General features: G+C 41.2%; 1 protein-coding gene across 10 annotated transcripts; it reads right to left on the bottom strand.

The window, feature by feature from the left end:
• Positions 1–11,677: 11,677 nt before the first annotated feature.
• Minar2 (membrane integral NOTCH2 associated receptor 2) lies at positions 11,678–26,308 on the bottom strand. 10 transcript variants are annotated; one of them, XM_087592428.1, is made up of 6 exons: positions 25,880–26,214; positions 24,796–24,852; positions 22,695–22,745; positions 21,631–21,691; positions 16,386–16,610; positions 11,678–13,149 (listed from the first exon to the last, which is right to left on the bottom strand). In XM_087592428.1, exons 4-6 carry the CDS (start codon positions 21,679–21,681, stop codon positions 12,970–12,972), a joined length of 456 nt encoding a protein of 151 aa, XP_087448554.1. In that variant the 5' UTR covers positions 21,682–21,691; positions 22,695–22,745; positions 24,796–24,852; positions 25,880–26,214; the 3' UTR covers positions 11,678–12,969.
• Between the last annotated feature and the right edge of the window lie 1,241 nt (positions 26,309–27,549).

The following is a 27,549-nucleotide window of genomic DNA, read 5'->3' as shown; positions in this document are numbered from 1 at the left end:
ACTGTTCTTCATCAATGAATCAAAAGACATCACAACTGTCAAACAGCTAAGGTACACACACACACACACACACACACACACACACACACACACACACACAATTAATACAGAGATCTACACAATCCTGGGCACCTTGCTATCATGATGAAGACACTGAAGTTCTATCCTGCACGAAGCGTACTGTAACTACAATCTGTATCAACACTGATCTCTAATCTTCACAACCCCCGAAACTTAGAAATTAAGCAATCAGAATGGTAGTGTTTTCTAAATTGTCCATCCCTAAAGCCTGACTCTCATCCTGAATCATAGGCTGAGTAACATTAGAGTAGAACTCTTCAAAAATACATATTTAAGTTTTATATGTAAGTGTTTCAGGAGTTGGCTCTCTGTAGGTAGTGAGGGAAAGGGGTCAGATCCATGGTAAGAATTGCAATTTAGGAAATAAGTGCTGGGGTTAAAGGAATGTTATGGTTAAAACAGCAAAAGTAGTAATGTTGGGGATGAGAAACAAAGCTTCTAGGTGGACATTCGATAGCCGATAAACAAGTGGGCCTGATAGAGGATAGGCTCTGAGAAGCATTGTCAATAGCCTCTAGGAGAGCCCCCACTGGGGAATGTGCACACTAGGAGCTATTTCTCTTTTATATATTTTGTTTCTCATGCAGCTAACTGTAGCAGAAAAGTCATAATGGTCTCTGCTGTCACCTGTTTCAGGAAAGAGACCCTAGACCATCTTGTAGGTAGCGAATTACTTTCGAGTGAATGCAGCTGGAGTTGTAGATGTAATGGGAGTTCCAAGCTTACCACTAGGTGTGAGACTAAAGCAAGAACAGTGAAAACAGCTTCAAGTGAGATACCCACAAGTTGCAGCAACAGCAGCCAATCACGGGTAACTGGCAGTCCAGGTCAGTAACCAACAAAGCTGAAGGCAGAGGTGAGTAGAGTGGATTTCACTCTAACTGCAGGAGCTGCCTGTGAATGCAGCATGATCATCGACTCCCTAATTGGGCAAAGAGACCTTCATGAAATGTGTGGACTCTCCACTGGGTCAGTGGACACACACACATAGCCCGAGGTGTGACTAATCTCAGAGGGATTAACTTGGTTTTGTCCGTTTTCTGTCATAGTTTCTTAAAAGCCACAAGAATAGTAGTTTTCAATCTTCCTAACATTGCCACCCTTTAATACAGTTCCTCATGCTGCAGTGACACCAACCTTAAAATTATTTCACTGCTACTTCCTAACTGTAATTTTGCTACTGTTATGAATCGTAATGTACATATCTGATGTGTGATGCCACATCTGATAGGTGACCCCCAAAAGGGGTCGCTACCCACAGGTTGAGAACCACTGCCCTAGATGATGCCATTTATGATTTAACTCTCCTGGACCCATTCTTGAGCCATGCTCCAATCTTTTCTTTATGTCATCTTTCAATTTCTCACATTCTATTAATTTCCTGCTTCTCTGTTGTGCTCTTAGGTAAGGCTCCCCTCTGGTGTGTTCACCCCCATGGATGTCCACACTGTTGTGTTGATCTTCACTGTCACGAGACAATGAACTCCAGAGCCACTGGGTTGATCTTTCATGGTGAGGAGTTCCTGGCGCCCTAGGCTCTGGGGTCAGGCACAGGACCTGCTGCATTTAAAATACCAGAATCTCTAACATGTATGCATTTGTGCTTTTGTGTATATAGGAGAGTAATGCTGTCAATTCCCCAAATAGTTTAAAACATCTTCTGGAATCCCCTTATTGTGAGTTTACCTTTTGTATTCTTACTCCATCTTCTGTGTTGATTTATCACTTTGAGCTCCGTTTCTTTTCTATCTCAATTTTTGCTAATTACCCTATGTTTATGATATATTAATACACCCACATATGTGTGTGTGTATGTGTATATATATATATATATATATATATATATATATATATAATTTGTATTTGTACTTCAGGTGTAAATTGATATTTATTAATAATATTTTTAAATTTTTTTCTTACTAAATGAGAGGCAATGAATTTTCTCTGAGTAACTTGAGTAAGAGATCTTTTTTTTAATTTCCCTTTAGATTCCAACACATTTACAGAATTCTAGCTTGATACTTCCCCCCTTTAACTTGCAGTGCTCTGAAGATGTCAGCATATTGTGTTCCAAAGCTTGAAGTGTCAGTCATAAACACTGCTGGAACTCTTGGCTTCCTGCTGCTTGTCTTTGTTCTCTAGTGAGTTCAGTGAGTGAAAGCCTATGTCAAAGGGAGACAGGTCTGGGGTTCAGCAAGGATAGGCCTTGCATTGGCCATTGGGAATTGTCCGCAAGTAGAAGTCAAATTCATGTAGTATAAGATTACTACAGAAATGAGGTTAAATGAGAAGCTATGGAAACAGAGAGGAAGATGTGTTTGCATGTGGAGGCTAAGGCACTAAATATCCAGCAAAAATGCCTAAGGACCAGAGAGTCGGCTTTGTAAAGGAGATCATTTTTTTTTTCTAGAAGATTCATGCTAGCAAATGCTCTTGACCACTTGCAATTGAGCGCTTCCCATTGGGTAACATAGAGATCCTCGCAATTTTAAAAGCAAAGAAATGTGCTGTCTGGACCGGTCTTAAAGCAAATGAAAGACTTTTGTTTTTTTATTCTGAGTTTTGTTTTTTGTTGTTTTTGTTTTTAAGAAAAACATATACTTTAATATGTTAATCTACTAAGAAGAAGGATCCAGCCAGAAAAGAGATTTTAACAAAGGTAGAGAGAAAAGAGAGAGGGGTCTGGGTTAGTAGCAGAGGGCAAGTATTTGAAGCTAGAGAACTGATAACCATTTACAAAGGGAGAGATTGAGTCTGGGTTAAACCAGAGAGGTCTTGAATTCAAAATGGTGGGGAACAAAACACACAGGTATCAAGGAAGGCGAATTTCCTAGGCATGTTTTTGTTTTCTCAGTGAAATAAAAACCGTGTCTTGCTTGCAAGTCATTTCCAGAATATGTGTCTTATGTCTGTGCTGTTAATCATTTTATTCTCGGATAGGATACCCATTCTCCTAATCTTCTTGTTGAAGACCTCCTTGACCTCCAGTGTTTACCTGAGAATCCGCCCTCAGGAAGTGTTCTGATCCCCAGTGGAAAGGGTCCTGCCGTTTGGCTCCCAGGCTTCGGGGGTGTGGGCCATCACTATTATTTCCACTGTCCTCAGGCATGGTGTGCCTTGGATTATCTACGGGTGGGGCATTTGCTATGGTTTTGAAAGGTGAAAGTGGTTTATTCTCATTAGTAGCTAGCAGTTGGGTGGTGGTAGCGAAATGGAAGCTGGATAGTTGAGGGAGCAGTTACCAGGCTGCAGAGAGATAATGAAGGACAGTTCTCAGGTGGTAACTACTCTAAGAGGTAGTTACCTGTCAATAGCAGATACTATTTTTGAAATGTCATTGTCAAAATATAACAAATTATATTTTGTTTACCAAAAACAAAACAAAGTTGTAGTGAGATATACTGTGGCTTATGTCCTTGATTAAACCTACTTAACTAAAATATTCTCCCATAATTTCTAGGAAAGCCTTTGTGCTATGAACTGTATCAGATGTGGTTTGGTCCTGGAATTCTTCTGGGCTTTGTTTTTCAAGTCTCTTTTCTTTAGTCCATGCTTCACATAACATGGAATTCCAAGAAAACCCATCTCAGTTCCCACACTGATCTACTCTGTCAGAAAACCTAACTCAGGTCAGGACCGTATTTACTAGTTTGCCTGGTATCTCTGCTCTCTTTCTTTAAACCTCACTAACCCTGAAACGTGTTTTCTAGAAAAAGCATCAGCTCTCTTTCCTTCCCCACATCTCAGCTCCTGAATACCAGGTGCAGTAAATACTGTCTGCGGAGCCAACAAACAAAATGGGAACACAGGGTACAATTTTAGAGCATTTTAAATGAAAGTATGGTGAAAACCATTTTAAAACATTGGGTGAAATGGTTCTCAACATAGTCATTACACAACAATGATAGCATTAGGTAATATATAAACTAAATGTGAGTAATTTTAATGCATTTTTATAATTTAAGAATGACCCAGAATACTTGCTTTAAATTTCCTTGCAGACAGAAAAGCCGAGAAATTGCAGATTAAAACAAAACCATGGTATTTGTCTTAGTTAGGGTTTTACTGCTGTGAAAGACACATCCTGAACAAGGCAAATCTTATAAGGTCAACATTTAATTGGGGCTAGCTCACATGATCAGAGGTTCAGTCCATTATCATCAAGGCGGGAACATGGCAGCATCCAGGCAGGCATGGTGCAGGAGGAGCTGAGAGTTCTACATTTTCATCTGAAGGCTGCTAGCAGAAGACTGGCTTCAAGGCAGTGAGGGCGAGGGTCTTAAAGCCCACACCCACAGTGACACATCTACTCCAACAAGGCTACACCTCCCAATATTGCTACTCCTAGGGCCAAGCATATACAAACCATCACAGTCTAAAATAGCTTCAGCTTCCATCTACTTTTGAATGGCAGTTCATTTAAGTCTACCTGTGAGAATTATTTGATCAAATACAGAACCTTCTGGAAACAAGCGTAACATTGCTATTGAAGGACAGATAAGTGACAGAAAAAAAACAATCAAGGCTGGGTGTGTATAATTTTATGAAAATTTTTGAGTTTTAAATACTAATAGATTCTTGGGTTTTACATTAGATTCAGGATTCCATCACCTACAGTTACTTCATGAAGGCAGTGTTACATGTATAAGTCAGCTCAAATCTTGGCTAATCTTTTCTTCATGGGCATGCGTCTGTCTCTTTATCAAACACATTTTACTCATTGTTACCCACAGGGCTTCTGCAACTTCAGAGAAAATCTGCAAATTGTGTACTGTCCAAGTGAAGACAGTAAAGTGGGTTCCTTTGTGGATGGGCACCAGAAAGGAATGGTATAGAAATAAAGGATATAAAACAATGGATCGCAAGCACAAGACCGAGGGAGAAGTGAGGCGGGAGATCTGTTGGCAATTCCCTCTATAGAACATCTGGTTTTGTCCCATCTGACTTCTTCAGTCTGCACGGAGAGACATGGAACCAAGGAAAGCAATCTAAAAGACTTCTTTTGGAGGAACAGTTCTCATAACAAAACAAGGCAGTTTCAAGGTAGCTCACAAGAGTGAAAACCCTTGAAGCTCCAGATGGACACAGACAGGTTAGGACACAGCCATGTTGTTCCCTCTCCCAGGGAAACAAAGAATGTAAAAGCAGAAATAGATAAATGGGTCTAGGCAAAAAGAAAACATTTAACAAAGAAATGGAGATGGATTTGCCTTTGGGGAGTCAAGAGCTTGAGGGTAGACACTTCAAAGTAGGTCCCCATACCCCGAGTTCTGAGGGCAATAAAGACAATGACCTTGGATTTTTAAAAGCCCCTTGCCTTGCTCTCGCCTGAGACTTTCTGTGCCTCGGGGAGGAGCTTTGGAGGGGTCTCTACTATTCTGCTGCCTCTACGACAGGCACTTATAGCTTGGACACTAGGCTAATGACTGTATCCAGAGGTTACTAGGCTGAACGCAGACTAAACAAAGATATATATATGTGTGTGTGTGTGTGTGTGTGTGTGTGTGTGTGTGTGTGTGTATGTATATATGTGTGTATATGTATACGTATATGTATATTATATACGTGCTGTATAGATCTTTAGATAGGAGGTGCTGGCAGGTGCTTGGTGTACTATACCGGGATCCAATGCCACCCAGCACAGTGCCACAAAGTAAGTAAACAGACTCTAACCTCCTTCACCATGGACACCTAGTTAATGAATTCTGTTCCTAGACTCAAACCCTCTCCGAGGGAAACGGCAGAAGCAGAAGAATGAAAGTCTGAACTTGCTTGAACATGAGTTAGTAATCCTTAGACATGATGACTGAACTGAATTTACACAGAGTACCTAATATTTCTAGGGATGGACGATTGTTTCTTCTTGCCATTAAAATTAGCAACTAGAATTTCGACCTTTTACACAAGTTTGAAGTCAAATAAATTGAGCTTGTTTCATTTAAAAAAAAAAAAACACAAAAAATCTTAGAGGCAGAATCACATACAAGTCCAGCTGATGCACAAGATCATTATGGTATGTGTCATGATGGAGTACGGACCAATAGTTCACCAATAGCAAACAGTTAAGGCTCGATTTAAAATCAGCACTAATTTGAAATTTTACTAGTCACACGGTACACAGAAAGTAAAGACCAGCTTTAAACATCGCAGGACTGCTTGTGGATTTTATATCCCCACAGAGTTAAGAGGAGAAAGAGTCTTCGCTAACAAAGAGGCAGCTTGTATGTCAGTGTCCCCTAGAACCACCATGGGCCCTTTGACTCTTGGTACACTGCCTAGAAAGAGAGGAGGGGAAGTCTTCAATATCTTTTCTGAAGTTTGACAGAAATAATCAGCCCAGAAGCTGGCTAAACATGAAGGTTCCTTTTCAGCTGTCCTGGAGTCCGCACTTTTAACAAGCTATCACTTAGTTCTGAGTAAAAAACACTGCTGAGGACTTGGTTAATGAGTGCTGGTGCCCAGGTTGAACTTCCTGAATTTGAAAACCTCTCTGTATGGGCTCCTAATTACTGTCACTTTCTGTGCTGATGCACACTGGACAATCCGGGACGGCCCCTTCCCCCCACTCCAGGACATAATCAGCACAATTAATCATTCTTCTTTTAGAAGTTCTCCGGTCATGGGGCGGAAGCACAATCCCTGAGGGTATGCCGGCGGTGGTGCTGTATCTTGGCGCGTGGCTGCCACCTGGTGGTACAGGATGAACTAGACGATCCTGGGAAATTAAAAGTGATCCTTTCTTTTTCTTTTCCTTTTTCTTTCTCTTTTCCTTTTCCTTTTTCTTTTCCTTTTCCTTTTCCTTTTCCTTTTTCTTCTCCTTTTCCTTTTTCTTTTTCTTTTCCTTTTTCGTTTGGGTCAAGATGAACGTTGTTTGAGTGAGTGAGCAGTGCAAATTAAGAAATGTGCGTTTTAAAGGCAAGGTACAAAGATTTGAAATTCAGGAGCAAATTCTGCTAGGAGGCAGTGCCTTGGAGACTCACCTGACGATGAGAATTTGCATCTTCTCCTGAAAGCCTTCCAGGCAGATGTGGACATGCAGGTTGTGGGAGTTTGGATTTTCTTTCGAGTAGATTCCATCTCTGCTCACCTCTAGACAGTCTCCTTGGTGAACTCTAAGGAAGAGAGATCTAATTGATCAAGTAGTTATAAAAGAAAGCCAGTTAAATTAACCGGTGTGCTCCTCTACGCTGCGATAGGCAACAGAAATCCTGCCAACATCATTAACCAAGAAAAAAGTAATTAACCCACAGTCGTTCCTAACAGTGGGGTCTGGTGTTTGCTCTCCACTTTGCAAAGACTCTATCTAACCAGAAGCAGCACAAGTCGATGGAATCTGGGTACACTGTCATTCCCAGGGTGGCTGTGTTCCTGCTTATTTAACTCCTTCATAACTTCTCTACTAATCCCTGAAGGGCGGGAGCTGGAGGATGATGAGGAAATTGTATATGAGTGACTATGGGGATGAGAGGATATAAAGATTCCCTTTGTCATCAGCAGCTGAAGTGCATAAAGTCCTCATTATAGTGACGCTTCGATCAGATCACTCAGAACACCTGAAAGGATCCGAGTGTCCCCAGTCTGCATTCAAGCCAGGTGTTTACCAGCTCCAAAATGTAACGTCTTTCCTTGAAATCATGTTCTGTATATCTCTCAAAGCAACAGAAAAGGAATGAGGTGGTGGTGGGGAGCTTTTGAAATAACTAAGTGCAGAAGACAGGGTTGGCCTGTTGCAACATTTATTAGCTGCTGGGAACTTTACATCAAGGTGGCATGCAGAGGCTCAGGTGTGTGGACTTCAGACAGATGTGGTGCTGTGTGACACCAGATGTCCATGGTGACGGTCTTTTAGGAGTGGTAGAGAAAGAGTTATCCATGCAATTGGATCCAAGCAAAGACATGTCAAGGCTGAGGAGATCACTCAATGGCAAGCAGGAGAGAAGAGTGTGAAAAGCCAGGCTGGCTGTGCCTGCTCACAAATTTAGCTCTGAGGAACTCTGGAAGGAAGGCAGAAGACAGACCAGTCATGGGAGCTCCCCACATAGCTTCATATTCAATGCACCGCAAAAAGGGGACACTCAACATCCTATATTTGGGGTCAGAGGCAGGTTATCCCCCAAGGACAGATCCTCAGTGACCTTCTTCCAGCTGGGAGTGTAGGCCAAATGCCTCATGAATAGTGCCCCTGCTGGGGACATGCTTAGCGCGTTATTCTTAGGGGGAAACATTTTATATTCAAATATTCAAAAAATTCTATTCAAATCTTTGCTTTAGAGTGCATTTTAAATCTTCCTTTCTTTAAAATTATACTTTCATTTTTTCTTTTGAATATCAGTCTTTTTCTTTCTTTCTTTTCTTTTAATTCTGGGATCCAACCCAGAAGCTAATACATGCTAGGAAAAGCATCATCAATGAAGTCACATCTCTGTTCCTGTGTTTACCTTCTATATATGAATATATGCATTTTATTAACACAAATATGTGGTTCTATACACACCACTATATATCTCCAGACTGCATCTTGTCAGGAAGTTGAAAGTGGGGGAAAGGGACCATGTGTGATAGCCCAGACCTTTAATTCCAGCACCAGGAGGCAGAGGCAGAGACAGGGGTAGGCCGATCTCTGTGAGCTCAAAGCCAATCTGGTCTACACAGCGAGTTCCAGGACAGCCAGCATTGCATAGAGTATTGTCCCACCCCCTGCACACCAAAAAAGTGACAGGGAAAATCAAGCTGGCAGGAGATGACACATCTATTTGGGCAGAGTAAGATGTTGGGCCAGGATAAGGTTGAACACCTAACGAACACAAGAAAGTCCCACACACTCTGGAGAGGAGAAGCCATATTTCCACCCTGGCTTTTTCCAGTCGTTCGCACAGAGGGAAATTTGATCAGGCACATGAGTCACCATGTTCATAAAACGAGTGAAGAGCTGCCACTCTGGCAGAAACTTCTTCAGTCTCTGAAGTCCGTTCCTCTCGCTTAATGTTCTCACCTGAAGTCGAGCCAGAGTCTGCCCTAAGTGACTGTTTGGAAGGAAACAAGAACCTTGTCTTTAAAAAACTGTGGGTGTGAATGTAAGAATTTAGAGAGGCTGAGATTTAATGGCCCTGTCTAGTTACAGTTTGAACAAAAAGAGAAATCTTATATATGACAAAATTACATTTATTCAGTAATAGGAGGAGGAATTTTAAAAACTGATTCTGAAGTATTATTTCAGGAAGAAAGGGAGCTACAAAAACTGTATTTGGACAGAAGAGATGGCTCCGTGAGTGTGTAAGCTGTGAAAGAGTCTGCAGCAGAGTCCAAACTCCATGAACCCACATCCAAAGCAGCGAACTCCACCAACCCTGCCTGGGAACCCAGTGCTGTGGAGGCTGGAGACAGACATCGCTGGGAGGGACTGGCTGCTGTCAGGCTCAGGTTTGAGGGGATAGGGTAGAGGGTGCTGGAGGAGGATGCCTGAAATACTGCTGTGGACTGCATGCATGCATGGGCATGTGCACACATTCTCTGAATTGATTGATTGATTGAGAAGATGTAAAGACTCCCCAATGTAGAGAACTACCAGTATACAAACAGAAGACCGTAGGAAATCTAAAACGAAGCAGCAAAGATTTAACCCATTTGAAGAAGTGAGGAATTAGTCACCCTCTGAAGCCATGGTTTTCACAGGGGTTGCCTAAGACCATCGGAAATCCCAATTATTTACATTGTGAATAATATCAGTAGCAAAATTATAGCAAGGAAATAGCAATGAAAATAATTTTATGGTCAAGGGTCACCACAATATAAGGAACTGTGTTAAAGGGGCGTGGCATCAGGAACATTGAGACTTCTAGTGGTCACAGATGGCATGTAGTGGAATCTAGAGTTTATTCCTAGGTTCTAGCTCTGTCTTTGTCAATCTGACTCACTGCCAGTCACACGTCTTTTCTAGAAAGATAAGATAGTGTCAAAAATCAGCCTCACAAAGGGCAGACAAGAGCTTTCAGCCCCTGACCTATTTGCACAGTGCCCATTTCCTCCTGTGTAATTTCTTCGCGGTGTAAGCACAGGTATAATAAATGTGACCTCCAGGTGGCAGCAGCTCACTTTAGTTTATGAAGGGGCCTTTGGACCGTGCATTCCCCACAGCCACTCATTAAATTGTCCACTAGGTGGTAGCAACCAGAATACAATGGGAAAAAGTCGTTAGTAGGTAATAAAACAGGGTCGATCTTTCTGCTCATATCTGAGAGCAGAACTTTAAACAAGCGCAAACATTCTTTTTTTTCTTTTCCTGGAAATCGTGACAGCCTTAGCTTATAAGACTTCAACACACTAACTCAGTACGCAAAATAAAACACGCACATACAAACAAGAAAGCAGACTTTTGCAAAGGAGCCTTCTAAATCATAGGGAATCTTTGCATTTGGAGGGAAAAGTTATTATTAAGAATTTAGGTGTACAGATTTTCTCAACCAGATTGGGGGGGATAATAAAGAAACTAAAATAGAGTTGCTGACCACGGGACTTATTATTTATTGACTCACTTGTGCTATATGCCAAAGCGGTATGTAAAAACTTGAGGGGAGGGGAGAGAGAGAGAGAGAGAGAGAGAGAGAGAGAGAGAGAGAGAGAGGGAGGAAGGGAGAGGGAGAAGGAGAGGGAGGGAGGGAGAGAGGGAAAGAAGAGGAGGAAGAGGAGGAGGAGGAAGAGGAGGAGGAGAAGGAAGAAGAAGAAGAAGAAGAAGAAGAAGAAGAAGAAGAAGAAGAAGAAGAAGAAGAAGAAGAAGAAGAAGAAGAAGAAGAAGAAGAAGAAGAAGAAGAAGAAGAAAGTGGACCTGGATCAGAAACTCTCAAGCAAGCCCAGATTTCAGCGTAAGCCTGAGCAGAGCCATTACTGCTGCCCTTTCTATGACCCTACACTTTTTTTTCCTTGCTGGAGCTGTTCTCACAAGGGGAATTAGAAGTGCATGCGAGTTATAAATTTGCATGCAAACAAGGACACTTTCCCATTATGACTTTCCCTTATGTGCAGGATACATACCATTAATTCAGTGAGGAACAATATTGTATTTTGAGTCCAGTTACACGGAAAGCTAGCAATGGGTGTGGGTTTAAAAAGCAAAGTCATAAATTCACTCGTGCGGAAGAAATAAGTGTCCAGAGGTATCATAAATAAAGGGGGAGGAAGGCTAGAGAGCGGAGGAATCATAGGTGCTCGACTTGGAGGGAGAAGGGGAAGCTGGGGTGGGGGCTGGGCGGGTTAGGACCTCACATAGTTGCCTTCACATTTCTGGGGCTACCCATCCCCATGTATTTAGAAAACTTCTTTAGGCCTTGTCTTGGACAGACACAAACAACACAGTTCAGCACAGAGGAGGGACCTGTGTGGGGACCCCTGAGCATGACTTGAATCCTCAGAGGCCAACCCCAGGCAGTCAAGACTTGAAGAGTTGACAGCAGGCAGTGTCTAAGGGCATCCCCAGTGGGAGTGAGCCTGGCATCAGAGAGCCCCTGTCACCCCTATTTCCCTGCCATTCTTTCTACATTGGACTGGACTCCATGGCAAAAAGGAATAACAAGTCAGACAGCACAAAGATTAGTAAGACACATTTTGCTTTGTACACAACAATTTATTGTCCAGCAAACCCCCATTTTCATGTACTTTACTTCAAGTATTTTTATGAGCAGTAGAGCGAGATAGTAAGGCGTTATCACAGGGCACGAGAGGACAGCACTCTTTGGGAAGAAGAAAAGCCTTATTTCACACTAAATAACATTAGGAGTGGCACTGAGAGCCAGCCCTGGGCTAGAATGTCCCGGGGGGAGGGGGAGAAGACATACACTTTGGTTCTTCGTATCCTGGGGCTTGTTCCCAGGTACCTGCACCCAGAAGGCCATCAATACACAAAGAAAATGACCTCCCCACTGAGGGAAAAGCTACAGTTAGGAGCCAACTGCTCTTCCCCTCCATTTCTTATGGAACCCTTAAGCCAGCTAGCTCCCTTCTCTGACAACCTTTTGTTCAGGCCTAACTGTCATTCCGTTGGATGTTCAGAGATGGCAACATTCCTGGAGTCTTGCCAGGGCCCCATCCCCTATTTCTGGTAAACATGTACCCACTGCCACTAGAGGTCACACTTGCCAGTTTCTATCAATCCACCAGCATGACTGGATATAATGTATGTAATTGATTATGCCACCGCTGCCCTGGCTGACCAAGTTTGTTTCAGCTAAAACACCAACATCAATTTGGGTCACCATAAAGGATTCCCCGGGGAAATTACAATAGGTTTGAACAATGCCTCCCTCCCACTTTATCCCCCTTTAACTTTAGCAGAGATAAAAGAAGGTAAAACAGATCTAAACTGTGGATAGCTCACCAGAAGGCTTCCTGTCACCCTTCTTCCTGTCACGAGTAGACAGGCTGCAGCTTCCACAGTGCCCGGAGGAGGAAGAGAAGGAGAAGGAGGAGGATCAGGAGGAGGAGGAGGAAAAGGTGGAGGAGGTGGAGGAGGAGGAGGAGGAGGAGGAGGAAGAAGAGGAGGAGGAGGAGAAAGAGGAGGAGAAGGAGGACTGATGTGAAAACCAGGTAAGCACAAGACAAGCAGCTGCCAGCACTTGATGCAGTCTGTTATCTAAGCTTGGTTGTGACTGTGTGGAGTAACTTTTTCTACTGTGAGCCTCTGAAATACCTGCTTCACAAAGGACAGACCCAGACTGGAATAACACACAGGTTTCACAGAACAAAGCAGAGAGGCCAACATAATACAGGCAACGCTCACGTCTAAAGGGCAGTGGCATTTAGTCACATAGTTAACAAGGCAGATGTTCACGACGCACAGATTTTCCTGCAAATATTTAGAAGGCGTTTTAGAGCTTCAAAGGTGGGCTTGCAATTTCCTTAAGCGAATAAAGCGCTGAGAGTCACTACGGTAACCAGGATGGAGGACACGACGAGTAAAATCAGACCCATGTGACATAATTTTGATCGCTTGTTGCGTTTCTTTTTCTTCTTCAGCAAAGTGTCAAAGCCTGGAGTATACATGTCCCCCAACCAAAAGCGCAGGTCATTGGGGTTTTCCTGAAAGAAAAATAACACTGGTCAGAGACCAGTCCCCATTACAGATGGAGACGTGAGAACAAGATGATGTCAGAGTCCCCGAGGCCTCTGTGTTCACACTGTTTTGGGTAAGGCTTAAGTTTCAAAACCGAAACACTAGGCTTATTATCTCTAAATGTCTCAAACATACTGCCATAGCGTGGCTCACCACTGAGAGCTGCAGGAAATTTGTCTGTCTGTATCAGAACCAGTCAGGTCGCCTGCACAATCTCTGTATTAAACTGTTCACACTTCCAAGTCAGATACGTCAGGGTCATCTCTTAGCCATCCGTGTGTTTATAGCATCTTATAAGTAATGTCTGCATATCAATTGAGTTGAAATACAATGACGACTCCTAGCTTTAGATGGACCATGGAGGCTGTTTCTCATCTTTGTGGCAGGGATAAGAACTTGGGGAGTTTTAGGAAATCACCAACCGACTTCCGTGGAGGAAGGATAAGGCTAGGTGTTCAGGGTTCCTTCCGCAGCAGAACTACAGTGTATTTTCCACAGAGAGGCTGTGAGACATGCATCTTTCCTCTTGTTAGCTCCTATCCATAGGGTGTCTCTGTATCATTGGCTCTGTCTTCTGTTGAGGGCTGGAAAATTCTTTTTAAGTCAGACTGCTCTCAAGTGCCCAATAGGTCACCTATAAACACTACTATTTCATACACTAAATTTTTTTTAAACTCCCTCTAATTTCTAACTAGTTTAGTGCAAAGTTTCTGTGTCTTGGCAGGAAATGCAGTCCCATATATTACATTTATGAAGCACGACTGGTTTCATGTACCAACTGTAGGCCTTGTTTTTTCTTGCCTGATGTTTTGAAGGATTTGAAACAAACTGTCACCCTCAATGCATTCAGTGGACTTATGTCAGCTAGTGGGATCACAAAACCAGTCTCCTGAAGCTAGCAGCCACTAGGGTCTCTGAAATAGCTTCAGAGTTAGGGGTTGTAGTGCCAGGAGAGGCATGCACACGCCTGTAAGGAGCAGGGATATATTTGGCAAGAGCAATTCTCCAATATGAAGGTGTAAGTGGGTTTAAACCACCTACTTAGAAGTGCTTAAGGATTACAATTGCATTTAAAAGATGTCAGGAGAGGAGTATCAACTTCTAAACCCTGTCTGCATCCCGCTTGTTTTTGATCTTATTTGTGTTCTGATCAGAGCCTTTCATTCTGCAACTTTTGGGCTTTCATTTTTTTTTTCACCAATGGCTTTCTTAATAGAGACAATCCCTTCTTAAAACCCCACTTTGGCTTGCATTAGTAATTAAGTATAATATTTCTTTTATCTTTTGTGACCTACAGCTCTTAACAATTTGGAAAAACGGTAACACATGAAGACACTTGGAAGAGTTATAGTCCATAGTTGGTATCAAGACGATACAGTTGTGGGACTGGAGAGGTGAGTCACCAGTTAAGAGCAATGGCTGCTCTTCTGGAGGACCCAGATTCGATTCCCAACACCCACATGGTCATTTACATTTATGGCCATGTGTAACTCAGTTTCAAGAGGACCTGACATCCTCTTGTGTCCTCTGAGGGAGGGCACTGAATGCATGTGGAGCATGGACACATGTGCAGGCAGGTAAAATAAAAATAATAAATAAATAAATAAATAAATAAATAAATAAAAGTTATACATTTAAATAAGGAGCTATCTATAGGATAAGGACAGAAATATTGACAAAAGAAGTTGATGTCAAGAAACATTAAAAAGAAGTTCTGATGAGGGCAGGATTCACAGCTTTCCAGAAGATTCTTGTGGAAATTCACACTGAGAATAAGGTGCATTAAGGGGCCAGAACACAGGATAGCCTAAGAGTATAATTGCTGTGAGAAGTGTGTGCACGCACAGAGGGTCAGCTACATGGGGGACTATCAGTGTCAGTAACACAGCATATCCATTAGTTTTCTCTTTGATTTTGTAGATTTAACTTGTTCTTATTAGCAATGATCTTGAGTTGTCTAAGTCTGAAATCCAAACTTAAAAAAAAAAACTTTTGAGAAAAATTTGATTTTTTTTTTAAAATTGGCATGTGCAAATTATAGTCTTTGAATCAGGTGGCATTTGTCTCCACAGACCCCTGTCATCCATGCGGACAGCAACGACAAGAGAACAGGCCTTAGCTTGTGCTCAGCACTAAGTGACTGTGTGTGAAAGAAATCAATGCGTCTTTACCCAATAATAGGCTTAATGATTGGAAGTCTTTGGTAAGAAACATGAGATTAAAACAAAATAAAGAAGACAGAAAGAAAGCCATTGTCGTCTTTTGGAAATGTCTCAGAACAGAACTAAAGAGAGCTACCTCTGAGCTGGGGGATTAAGAGCTGTCAGGGATTCTAAACCATAATCTATTTCAAGGAACAGACACTCGAGGTTTTAAAACTTGTGTGCAGGATATAAAAGTCTATGGTATTGTCCCCATCAAAAAAAAAGTATGATTCACTTCAGGTGGTTAAGAAATAAACCCGGACCAGACACACACTTTTAAATGAAGGGTTTTTGGGAGGTATCAGCCCTTTCTGGCCTAAGGCGGGTAAGGCAAGCCAAGGCTACTCAGGAATTTAGTCCTTTCAGACAAGAGAGGATCCATTCTGGTTTTCAGGTATTTGAATCTTCTGTGTGGGTGACATCAGAGGGTGAAAAGAAAAAGTGGAGGAAGAAAAATCATAAGCCAGGTGAGTGAATTCATTGCACACTTTTCTCCCATTGAAATGTTTCGTTTTGTTTGGAGACACAAGAAAAATGACCATGACGTAAACCTGCTATCAGTTGATGGACTTGGAATGTTAATAAACGATCATTGTCAAGGGGTTCCTTACACAGTGCCGAAGTTCTGATCACTTTGTAAGTGGTTTTTAGAAAAATGTAAAGTGAGAAACTCATTCCCAAGTGATAATGAGTGTGAACACTTACAGGATCACAAGCCAGGGAAAACATCTATGACCTTATAAATTAGTTTAAAAAAAAAAAACCATAAGAACCTTTTCTCTTCCTAGGAGACATTTGGTCACTGCTACTTCCTCTTTCTTCACTCTACATTGCACAGATGCCATTGGCTTGTGCAAAAATACAAAACAAATAAGAAACGCCTCATAAACGATTTCAAGGATGAAAAGGATCTGCATTCTGGAGAGTGTGTTTGGTGAGGGACTTCTGCTACCACAGCTTTCTACCTCCTCCACAGAGACCGTTCTTAGCACACACACCTTCAGATGTCCAGAGAGATTGGAATGCACAGAGTGCTTGTCGTATTCCTCAATGGTCCATGAAGGATTCTTTTTCCGTTCTTCCATGGCTTCTTCCAAACTCACGTCACCATACAACGGGTTGTTCTTCATCACTGAAGACATGGATGCGGGAGGGCTTTCAGGAAGGACTGGGTTCTCCCCACCAAATCCCTTGATTCGTTGAGTAGCAATGTTCTTTTCTCCCTGTTGGGAGATAAGAAAAGGAGGCTTCTGTTATAAGATAGGCTTGCTGGGGGCAGCAAAGCCAAAATGGCAGCAATCTGCCTCTGAAAGCCTTTCGATTCTGTCTCAAACCCAACAGATGAGGCAATGAATTAGGAAAAAACTCATGGGTCTACCTCTCTCTAGAATCCTTCCATTAGCAGAGTTCTCTCTTTGTATGTTACCTTATTGGGCTTACTATCCATTTCAATGATATTTTTTCCAGTCACAAAGAAAGAATTGTGTTCTTCAATTCACCTAGTAGAAATTCTGAAGAAACCCAGGTTTCCAGCTCCTGTGCGTTAGAGTTTAATGGCACTTTATGCCTTCTTGTGTGTTACAAGATTCATGAAAAACTCTTAATATTACTGTTGAAGTCAGTAAAATTAAGATCAAAAACATTTTTCAAGGACTACAAGACGGCTCAGGAGGGAAAGGTGCTGCTAACCTGCCATTCTGGATTTGATCGCCAGACAGTACAAGAAGAGAGTGAAATCGCAAAGCTGCCAATGCCTTGTTCCTTACCTCCACACACACACACACACACGCGCACACACACACACACACACACACACACACACACACACACACACACACACACACAAATAAAAGAAAAAAACTTTTAAAATCATCTTATACCTATGTCTTGGCTTGTTATAAACATATCACATATCATTAACGTCTCTGTCATAGAGTTGGTGGGGGGTGCACTCCATAATTTCTTCTCCCAAATTGAAACGATCCATGCTAGACCAAGACGGAAGGTTCATTAAATACGGGAAGCTAATAATGCCTCCTACCAGACTCAGGAGACATAATACACTGACATTCTCCAGAAGATCCAAAGGCTACAAGACTCACACGTCCTCTTCCCAACCTTATATAAGCAACACACGATGGCTAGGGTGTAGGCGTGATCTCAGGGAAGCTGCCTGTTAATGACACATGTACTCCCAGGATGCAAGTTCTGTGAGTCATACCCCATGCTAAATTGGACTTTCTTGGTGCAACTGTCGACTATGAGCTACCCGTGCTCCTGTAAGGTCCTGTAATAAACCTATTGATTTGAGTAGAATCATTTCTTTGATTTGTTTTCTGTACCCTAAATGAGGTGGAAAGATTATTTTTTCCACATCTCCTTGGCTCCCAAGAAATGTCATAGAGGAACTGAGTCACTTTAATGTCTTATGCATCTAGGTGTCTGTTGATGAACTGGCTATGAGAGGAATCAGGTGTCAACTTTCAGAATTTTAAAATTTGATGTTGAAACATCATATATACATAGAGAAGAACACACATGATAATGTATGTGCTTTTCCCACAAACTTTCACGTGTGTGTGTGTGTGTGTGTGTGTGTGTGTGTGTGTGTGTGTGTGTGTATGTGTGTGATATGTTGGGGACTGAACCTAAGAATATTGGAGATATATGAAAAGGAATTACATCCTTTTGAATCATGTGTACAACAACCCCTGGTCATACATAGATGGCCTCAGCATCTCTTAGGACATGGAAGTCACAAATGTGTAGTCATATAAACTAAAATTATAGACTGATGTTCTGAAATAATTGGTAAATAAAGGGGAAATTAGTTTTGATAACTCCATTTGTGTTCTCCAGGGCATTGGGTTTCTTTGACTTTCTTTGACAGAGGTATATTATAAAGCAGAATGTAAGCCTCATTTCTAGGCCATTTCCTTGAAAAAAAATGTAAATGCTTTCCTGAAATGTGTTCTTTATTTTTGATCTTCACATCATTCATATATCTGAAGGGCACATCAAAGAAAACTTAATATTAAGGTTTATTGCTAAGGAAACCATTTTAAAAATAATTTATATATTAATAAATTATTCAAGAATAATTTGATGGGAGTACTGGGGCAAGGCTCAAGGACTGAGCCCAGGCTTAGGTTACTGAAAATTGTGGGCTCTATTCCTGAAATAGTCAAATATATAATAGTTATTATATAATGGAACAATAAAGATAAATACTAGTTATGAGGCTGGGGACATAGTGCAATCCTGGGGGGCTTACCTAGCAAGAGTGAGTCTCAGGTTCAAATAGCCAGTTTACAAAAGCAATGCTGTGGGTCATTTGTAATTAAGTATTTCTTCCAAATAGGTTTAATAAAGTAATAAACATAAATGTAAGTCTAACTTTCCATGCTACATTTTAGGTGAAATACTAAGAAGAAAATTCAGTAGCATCTGCATGATTTTAACCAACTAGACTGTAGAATAACTTCTGTTTAAGATATCTATTTCAAAGAAGTAACACTTCAGAGTTCAGCTAGACTTTTACCATTAGGCTGAACTTGGTCAGCTCATTTTTTTCATTTTGATCCTAATACTCTAATGTGCAAGTAAAATGTCACTTATTAAAGAGCTAGAAGACGTATTTGGGCAGACAGAATCTAAAGGAGAGCATCTAATAGGGCATTTAAACAAAAACCTCTGTTATTAGACCAACAAGAGTGAGTAAAGTTGGTGGTCGCCAGGTCATCAGTTGAAAACATGCTGAAGGATAGATACAAATTGATAAGAGGGAAGCCTATAAGAACTTGAGTTTTAAAGTGAACTAGAGAATTAGACGGTAATAAGTTTAACACAGTTGTCAATTAAGAAACTAAGAACCAATTGCAGGGAAAAGATAAAGATATTGTTGAAATTAGAGAAAGAGTGATTACTCCAAATTACTAGGGCACTGAAAATTATATTGGCAAGTTGGTCAGTGTCTTAGTGGACTCTGATATATATATATATATATATATATATCAGCAAATAAAGGAAAAGTAAGCATATCAAACTGAAGAAGGCTTAACTCCCTACTTCAGTGACAGAGATTGGCAGACCAGATTTTGAAATGTAAATTCAGCACTTCAATATTTAATTCCAAAGTTAGATTTTAAGAACTCAGGAAGAAAGGAAAGAAGGTATAGCAGGTGTTTATGAACGCTGAGGCCTAGGTGTTGTGACCGGCTGGGTATAGCCAGTTTTATTTCCTTGGCTGAATACACGGTGTCTGGCAATCTTAAGTCTGCTCTCAAATTAGTTTGGGATCAGGCTTTTGGAAACCAAGAAAGTACAGCAGAAGTGACATGAGGTCAATTCCAAGCTGTTTACAAACTTTCCTACATAATTTCTGCCACTCTTCGTTTATTTTCGCTTTCTTTTGTTTTGTTTTGCTTCTTATTGACAAAAGGATCTGAGATGGCAAGATCGTAAAATAAGCAACTCCAAACCATGGCCACTGCTTAGAAAAGAGAAGACCCTCTCTCCCAGTCCATCTGCCTTTCCTCAGACTTTTCATAATCAAGAAACACTGTTTATACTCCCTGTGACCTTACCAGTTGCCCCAGTGGTGAGGAGAGGCGTCCCTCACCAATGCTGAAGAGTTTCTATAAAGTGGCGGTTGTGTCCCACTGCACAACACCCCAGAACCAGTAAGAAATACTGGAGCTTCATTCTAACCTGCTTTGTATATGTGTAGCGTGTGTAGATGCAATCATTTGTCCCAACACTACTCCACCCCAACTGTAGATTGAACTATGGAAACATGACCCTGAGCCCAAATTTCCATGGGAATTATGCAGAACTAAATTCAAAGAATAAACGTTTCATGGGGTGGGGGGGAGTCTGCCATCAGAGCCATATCTGTGTCTCCTAATATTGGAAGCGTGGAGACAGTTGTATTCAAGTTGTACAGTGGAAATCATTTGATATAAATGTTACTTATATTAACCTGGGAGATAATTATTACTAAGTTTATTATAGAAGTTTGTGGTAAATCTGAGAAATTACATAGTCATATATAACGTTCATGACTAGAGTCAGGGACTCCAACAGAATGGTCGAAAGTGTGGGAGGAGGGTCTAATAGTGTGGTCCTTCCTGGTGTAGTAACTGTAGACCCCAAACATTGACGTGTAAAATTACTTCCAAACCGAAAAAGGGGGCAAAGATGAGGAAAATTTGTCACCTGAATGAAGTAACTGAAGGCAAATGTTATGTTAAAGATATGGTTTTATAAGCCTCATTAGGGCAGACACTAGAGAAATGGAGACAGGAAAGCCAGCCCCCAAGACCAGTTTGAGACCCATGCCTTTTGTTGGGGGGAGGGTGGTAATGGAGGGAGGATGGGGAGGGGAACACCCATATAGAAGGGGAGGGGGAGGGGCTAGGGGGATGTTGGCCTGGAAGCCAAGAAAGGTAATAACAATTGAAATGTAAATAAGAAATACCCAATTTAATAAAAATAGAGAAGAAAAGAGATTTTGGGGTTTTTTATGTGAGGAAGAGCAATCTGAGGCTAAATAAAGAGACTACATTAACATATAGTTAATTAAGCTGTAGAGGAAATAATTACTGAAGACACTACAAGATGATATCTTGAGTCTTTAAATATAAAATAAAATTATCACCTACATCTCCTGTCGTTTAGATGTAAAATCTGAGAATAACCACAGAAATGACATACCCAAGATTGAAAAAAATACAGGTCTCCATATTTCCACGAAAAAGCATAGACATGAGCTCTAGACCCTCCCAAGAGATGAGGCTGTGCCAACAGAGATTAGGGGGTCCTCAAAGAGCAGAAATGGCGATGACCCTGCCTTACCTCCAGGGAAGGGGTCTGCACAAGCACTCTCACAGAGATCTCAGAATGGCTTTGGAATGGTGATTTTTGCTGCTGCTTGGAAAGGAAAAAATAAATTGCCCACCAATTCTGCTTTTTTACTGGGGAGTTTGTAGACTGGCCTTCAGGAGCTGCGGCTAAGCATGGTTATTAGACAGAATCTATCTGCTAGATGAGATCGGTTGTCCATTGTGTGGGTAGAGTTTAGAGAGATATAAACTAAAGGTATAGACACTTGTGTTATAGATTTGAAGTATCTTATCTTAAATATAGCATCTATTCTAAGGTAGCACCTGGCCAGACACACAAGCCCATTTCCTCCTCCATGCCACAAAACAGTTGGGTTGAAACTCAAGCTTGACTACTAACCTCCCCAATAGTACATGTGTCTTCCTCTCTGTCTTCTTGGTATGCAGGCATAATGCAGAGTCTGATATTGTAGAAAGGACCTCCAAAAAAGGAATTTGAATTCTGCCTTTAGATAAAACCTCTCAGGATGTGTATGGCAGCAAGAAAAGAAGGGTGCAGGTGTGTTGTACACCTATCGCACTATTAGATTTCGGTTGTTTGTTTCTGCAACATAAAATAGCTATCTACTACAGAATATATAATGTAATATAATAATATAATATCACAATATAAATATCAAACAAAATAGACTTAAAGCAGGAAGCTTTAACAACTACAAAGGTTTTGAATAATCACTGGCAAAGTATAATAAATAGAAAAATTTATATAGGTATAAAACTATTGTAACAATAACATTTACAGCAATTATTAAAATTATATATTCCATATAAACGGTTCCTAAGGAAAAAGACAATTTGTACAACAAAATTAGCAAATCCAATCAATTGACAACAGTTGAGAGTACTCCATTTCAGAAACATGGATAGTACAGTAGATTCTGAAGGAAAGTACACAATGTAGTTAGTGATCTCAAAAATCAACAAAAACATATCTCAAATACAAATTTTGTAAATATTTAGACTACATTATAAATAAAAAGCAATGGAAATGTTTTAAACTATGACACAGTGGAAATAAAAATGTGGCATTACAAAATGGAAGGCTGAAGGACAAATGTATTTATATACACTTACATACATACACATAGATAAACACACACAAATTGTATAGACATAAACACACATGCAAACACATACACACAAATCCACAGACACATAACATATAGACTTACATATACGCAAACTTATACACACATGTACATACATCACACACACATACACATGTGCACAGATGAACACAGATGAATACATGTGCATGCATATAGATGAACACACACAGAGACACATATGGGTGCTGGTATTTAAGGAAGCCAGTGGTGTAGGACAGAAAGCAGTGATGGACACATGCTAGGACAGGAAACCAGTGAGTGAGCCTGTCTAGAAATAAGGGAGCCCACTTCTCACCGCTGGCTTTTCACTCCACCTCACAGATTTCCTCTGAGAAGCCCCAGGGCTCTGAAACCAACGTGAAAAGAGTCAGGAATAGAAAAACAAAACAAAAACAGAAACAAACAAATAAAAAAAAACCAAATACCCCTCACTTTGAGTAGACTCAGAAATCCAGCTGCTCATCACATCAGAAAAGCCAATTCCCACTATGATACCTTTAAACATTCTATCATTGAATTAAAACGAGGCCCTCTCTCTCTCTCTCTCTCTCTCTCTCTCTCTCTCTCTCTCTGTGTGTGTGTGTGTGTGTGTGTGTGTGTGTCACTCTCCTCAGTAGAACGCTTACTAGTATGCATGACGCCTGGATTCAATTTCCAGAGCTTCCAAAACCAACTATGGTGGCACATAACTGTAATTCCAACCCTCCAGGGAATGAACAAGAGGTGTGGACCATAGGTTTGAGGCCACCTTTGGCCACATACTGAGCTTGAGGCCAGCCTGAGCTATATGAAATTCAGCCTCAAATCCAACCTAAATAATCATGAAAGTAAGTAACAATATTATCTGTTAATTTTTCAAATCCTATACTCTTTTGTCTTAGAAGAAGAGGAAGAAAGAGGAGGAGGAGGAGGAGGAGGAGGAGGAAGAGGAGGAAGAGGAGGAGGAAGAAGAAGAAAAGAAGAAGAAGAAGAAGAAGAAGAAGAAGAAGAAGAAGAAGAAGAAGAAGAAGAAGAAGAAGAAGAAGAAGAAGAAGAAGAAGAAGAGGAAGAAGAAGAAGAGGAAGAAGGAGACAATGACAAAACTACAGATATTCCTGGTCCTCTTGATCCTACCTAGTGAGTGCTGGGATTATAGGTGTAAACCACACATGTTTTATGCAGTGCTGGGGAAAAGCCAGGGTTTCCTGTGTGCTGGGCCAGTATTTTAGCAACTGAAATACAGCACTCCAACCACGAGGCCAGCATTTCTTTCTACTTCTTAAACTGTTGGAGGAAACTGGACTCTATAAAGAAACTTTATTCCTTATACATTATTTGTTCTCAGTTGTTAAGAAACCACAGAAACTCTTGTACTAAGCCTGGGTTGGTCAAGGTTGGTGATAGATAAATCTCAAAATGTCTTCCTGGAGCTTAAATGTGTAATTGAAAAACATTAATGAAAAACATTAATTTTTTTGCATGTGTGATACATGGTGTTTGCATACTCTCCCTGTGTGCTTAATTCCCCCCCCCCAAACAGGGAGGAATTCAATAAAGAAATTTGACACTTTCTCTTCATCCAGGCTTAACACCCCATTCAATATTCCTAATACATGGAAAAAATTAAGCATCATTCTATTTCAAAATGTCATGTCCCCATTTCATATTTATTTACTTTTCACTCAACGAGCATATCAGTCTTGATTTCTAGATCCGCTTGAGTAGTTCATTAGTGACTCTGAGATCATAGGCCTTCCCTCATAGTTTGAACCATGCCTACTAATTTCCTGAATTTGCACCAGTCTACCATGACTTCCCACCAGCCATTGCCTCAGGAGTAAACTGGCTTTAACTACGTGACTTGTCATTTTCTTTGAGGGTAAAAAGATAGTTTATTTGAGGTTTATCAAAGACACACTGTGGAAGTATACCTCTGCTCCTTGAGTAATTATTCATGTAGGCCCAACAGGGTCTATATTAAAAGATGTCTGTTAGAAATTTGCATCTCCTCAGCTTACGAGTTTTAGTTGTGAAGTTGCAAACATAGGCAGTGGGTCAACCACATCCCCAAACAAGAGATGCTGGAAGACTGATATGTCACAGTGCTCCCCAGAATCCACCGGCCATGTGACCCAACAATGTACTTCGTAGACGGGAAGGTGGAGGTGCAAGCTGTTCTAAAATCATTTTTAATCCTTTTGTTCTGTGACATAAATAATGAGATAAAGGAGGAACTTTATTTCATTTAACCAAACAAAACACAAAGCAATGATAAATGGGTATGCATAGAAAGCCAGGAGACTTTGAGAATAGCAAAGATTGGGTGTAAAGCTTAAAAAAAAAAATCAGTTGTTATAACAAGCAGCTGACTTCCAATGGAAATCAATCGAACCCTTTGTAGGATAAGGGCAACTTACATAATCATCTGAGTGTCTCTGACTCTGAATGATCTCATGACATAGGTCCCAAGGAGCCTACAAACACCACAAAGCAGTCACCACACACCAGGACTCGTGAACAGCAACCGTTCTTAAAAGCAAACAAATTCCTGTCCAAGGAATGCGAACACTCCAAAGGATTTAACGACTTACAGGGTCTCATAGGTCAGTTACTTCAGTTCTGAAACGAAATGCTCATTCCTTTTTCTGGGTTCTTTTATTTTGGGGGGGGTCTTTTTTTTTTGGAGCTGGGAAGCGAACCCAGGGCCTTATGCTTCCTAGGTAAGCGCTCTACCACTGAGCTAAATCCCCAGGCCCCGCTCTTTCCTTTTTCTAAACTGGAGTAGCCCTCCACACCATTAGCCTTCAACTTCTTAAAACAAGATTATCCCTGTTAGATTAGCTGGGCCTCAGTAGGGGCCTTTGTGTTGATCTCAGCAGATGGAATTCATTAGTTCCATTCTTTTATGAAAGAACAAGACCAAAACCCTGCGTTAGATTGGAAGGTCTTATTCCTATGGCTGATCCATGCAGACACCTGTGGAAAAGGCACATCTAAGCTGAGAGCCGCCACTTTCCAAGATGGCGAGGGGCCAGTCTTTCCTGTCACGCACTATCTTTTGCTCTTTTGTATCAAAGGAAAGTGCGTCTAAACGGGCAAATGCAAGGCCCAGGCTTTTTCAGAGGCAGGTACACCCTTTCCTTGAAAGCATTTGACATTTCATTGTACAGATCACACCAACAGAGGTTAATTCTTCCTTCTCCCTGAAGCTTATTTGAAAAATGTAACAGTTGGTTTACAATGTTCTGAAGAGAAGGAGCAAATGAAGCTTACACAAATCTGAAACAGAAACAGGCAGAGAAGCCAGGGATTGGAGGGGAAAGAACCCATAGAAGAATCTGCACATCAAATGCAGAGCTTACAGGAAGGGATGAGGGGGAGGAAGAGGCAGCTTCTCTGTATCCCCCGCCCCAAGCCTCCTTCTTCACACTACTGAGAAAATGTCGTATAGTGAGAAAGAAACATGCTCCCACCCTTTATTTTTATGCCCTCAGATCTTACCTGTGAGTAGACAAGGTTTTGCCAGTGCTGTGTAGCGGGATAATTTCCACCCGGAAATCTCGCGAGGCTAGCCTGCAGAAGGGTTGAGCTCCTCATTAAAGACTTCACGTCAAGCTGCAGGAATTTGTCAGGGTGGTTGTTATTGGGCAAAACAGAAAGATCCATGTCCCCTTTCATCTACCATGGAAACAAAGCAAGGGAAGCTGCCCCTGTCAGACGCCTCCATAATTAATGAGCCTGAAGATGTTCCGGCTGGGCTGGCATCTGAGACCAGGTTTCTCCGCGGCACACAAAAGCCACTTTCTAAAGGCCACGTCAGCACCCAGGGACAAAACAACAAAGCAGCCCTCTCTCCCACCTTACAACACACACACACACACACACACACACACACACACACACACACACACACACACACACACCATGCTTGAATTGAATTGCACAAAAAGGCACATCAATTAAAATTAATAGAATGAGAAAATGCATGGGTACGTATGTGTTTCACTTAATATCTCTCGCAGTCAGAGTCTGAAATGGCTATTTTGTGTATGAAAGCTGCCATGGTCTCAGTATGAAAGTCCACCCTTTGCAGCTCTGCATGGTCACTTGAAGAGGCCCACTGTTTGATTTGGTTTTTTTGTATTGCTACACTAACGCAGCTGCTGTGGCCCTGGCCCTGCCTCAGTCTTTTGCGATAAGCCTGATCTCATTCCTTCTCAGGTTTTGAATCCTAGTCTCAAGCTCATGGTAAACTTAGCTGGGTTAAAGTTGGCAGTTGGTTCTACGTGGGAAGACAGCAGGCATGAACTTTATGGGTTGGTGCAGTAAGTCATCCCTAATGCACTTCTGGGACCCCTCAATATTTTGGTCCCTTTGACTCTATCCCTAGCAGTATCGATGGCTATGATGTGTGGTGTTCTTAGACACATTTGGAACCAAATGGTAGCCAGGATGCTGAGTTTGGATGATGCTCTGTGCTGTAAGTAGACCCATCTGTTGTTAAAACAGCCAAGGTCAGGATGACTTTCTAGCCAGTCTGGCCAGGCAACAACTGATAAATTTAATGTAGGCATGCTATCTATAAAAAAGACAATCTAAACAGCCTACCTCTCGCACCTAGAAGTATGGCAAGTCATCTGGAGGAAACAGATTTTCTACATGGAAGACTACTGAAGGGCAGATATGTCAATGCTTTCTAACACACTTCAACTGTCTGTAATTTTACCATCATTATAAATCCCTCTGATGTAGCAGGAAGGCCTCTCTTCCAGATACAATGTGAGTCCATGTGGAATGTATCAGGACTAGATTTCAGAAGAGTGCCATATAGCTTACAAGAATCAGGGTGTTTTTGAATCAGGCAAGACACCAGAGAGCACTTACTTTCTTTATAGCAAAAATCACGAGGGTATGTGATTAGACAAAAACCTGACCTATTTACTGTCATAAACTTAAGTCAAGAAGTTAACATTTGCCACGTGAATGTTTTGCACACGAAGTTTATCCTCTTACAATGACTGTTACATCTTTTGGATCGTTATAATATATATTTTGCTAGAGAAGGCAATGGGCACTTAATGATGACAGTTAATAACAAAACAAATCAAACCATTAATGCTTCAAGAATCAAGTTTATTATGTGCTTATCATGTGCTTGATGGATTCTGGCT

Source organism: Rattus norvegicus, chromosome 18 (genome assembly GCF_021556685.1).
Source record: "Rattus norvegicus strain SHRSP/BbbUtx chromosome 18, alternate assembly SHRSP_T2T, whole genome shotgun sequence".
NCBI lineage: Eukaryota > Metazoa > Chordata > Mammalia > Rodentia > Muridae > Rattus > Rattus norvegicus.
Note: the sequence above shows the minus strand (reverse complement) of the source record. Positions and strands in the feature narration are given on the sequence as shown.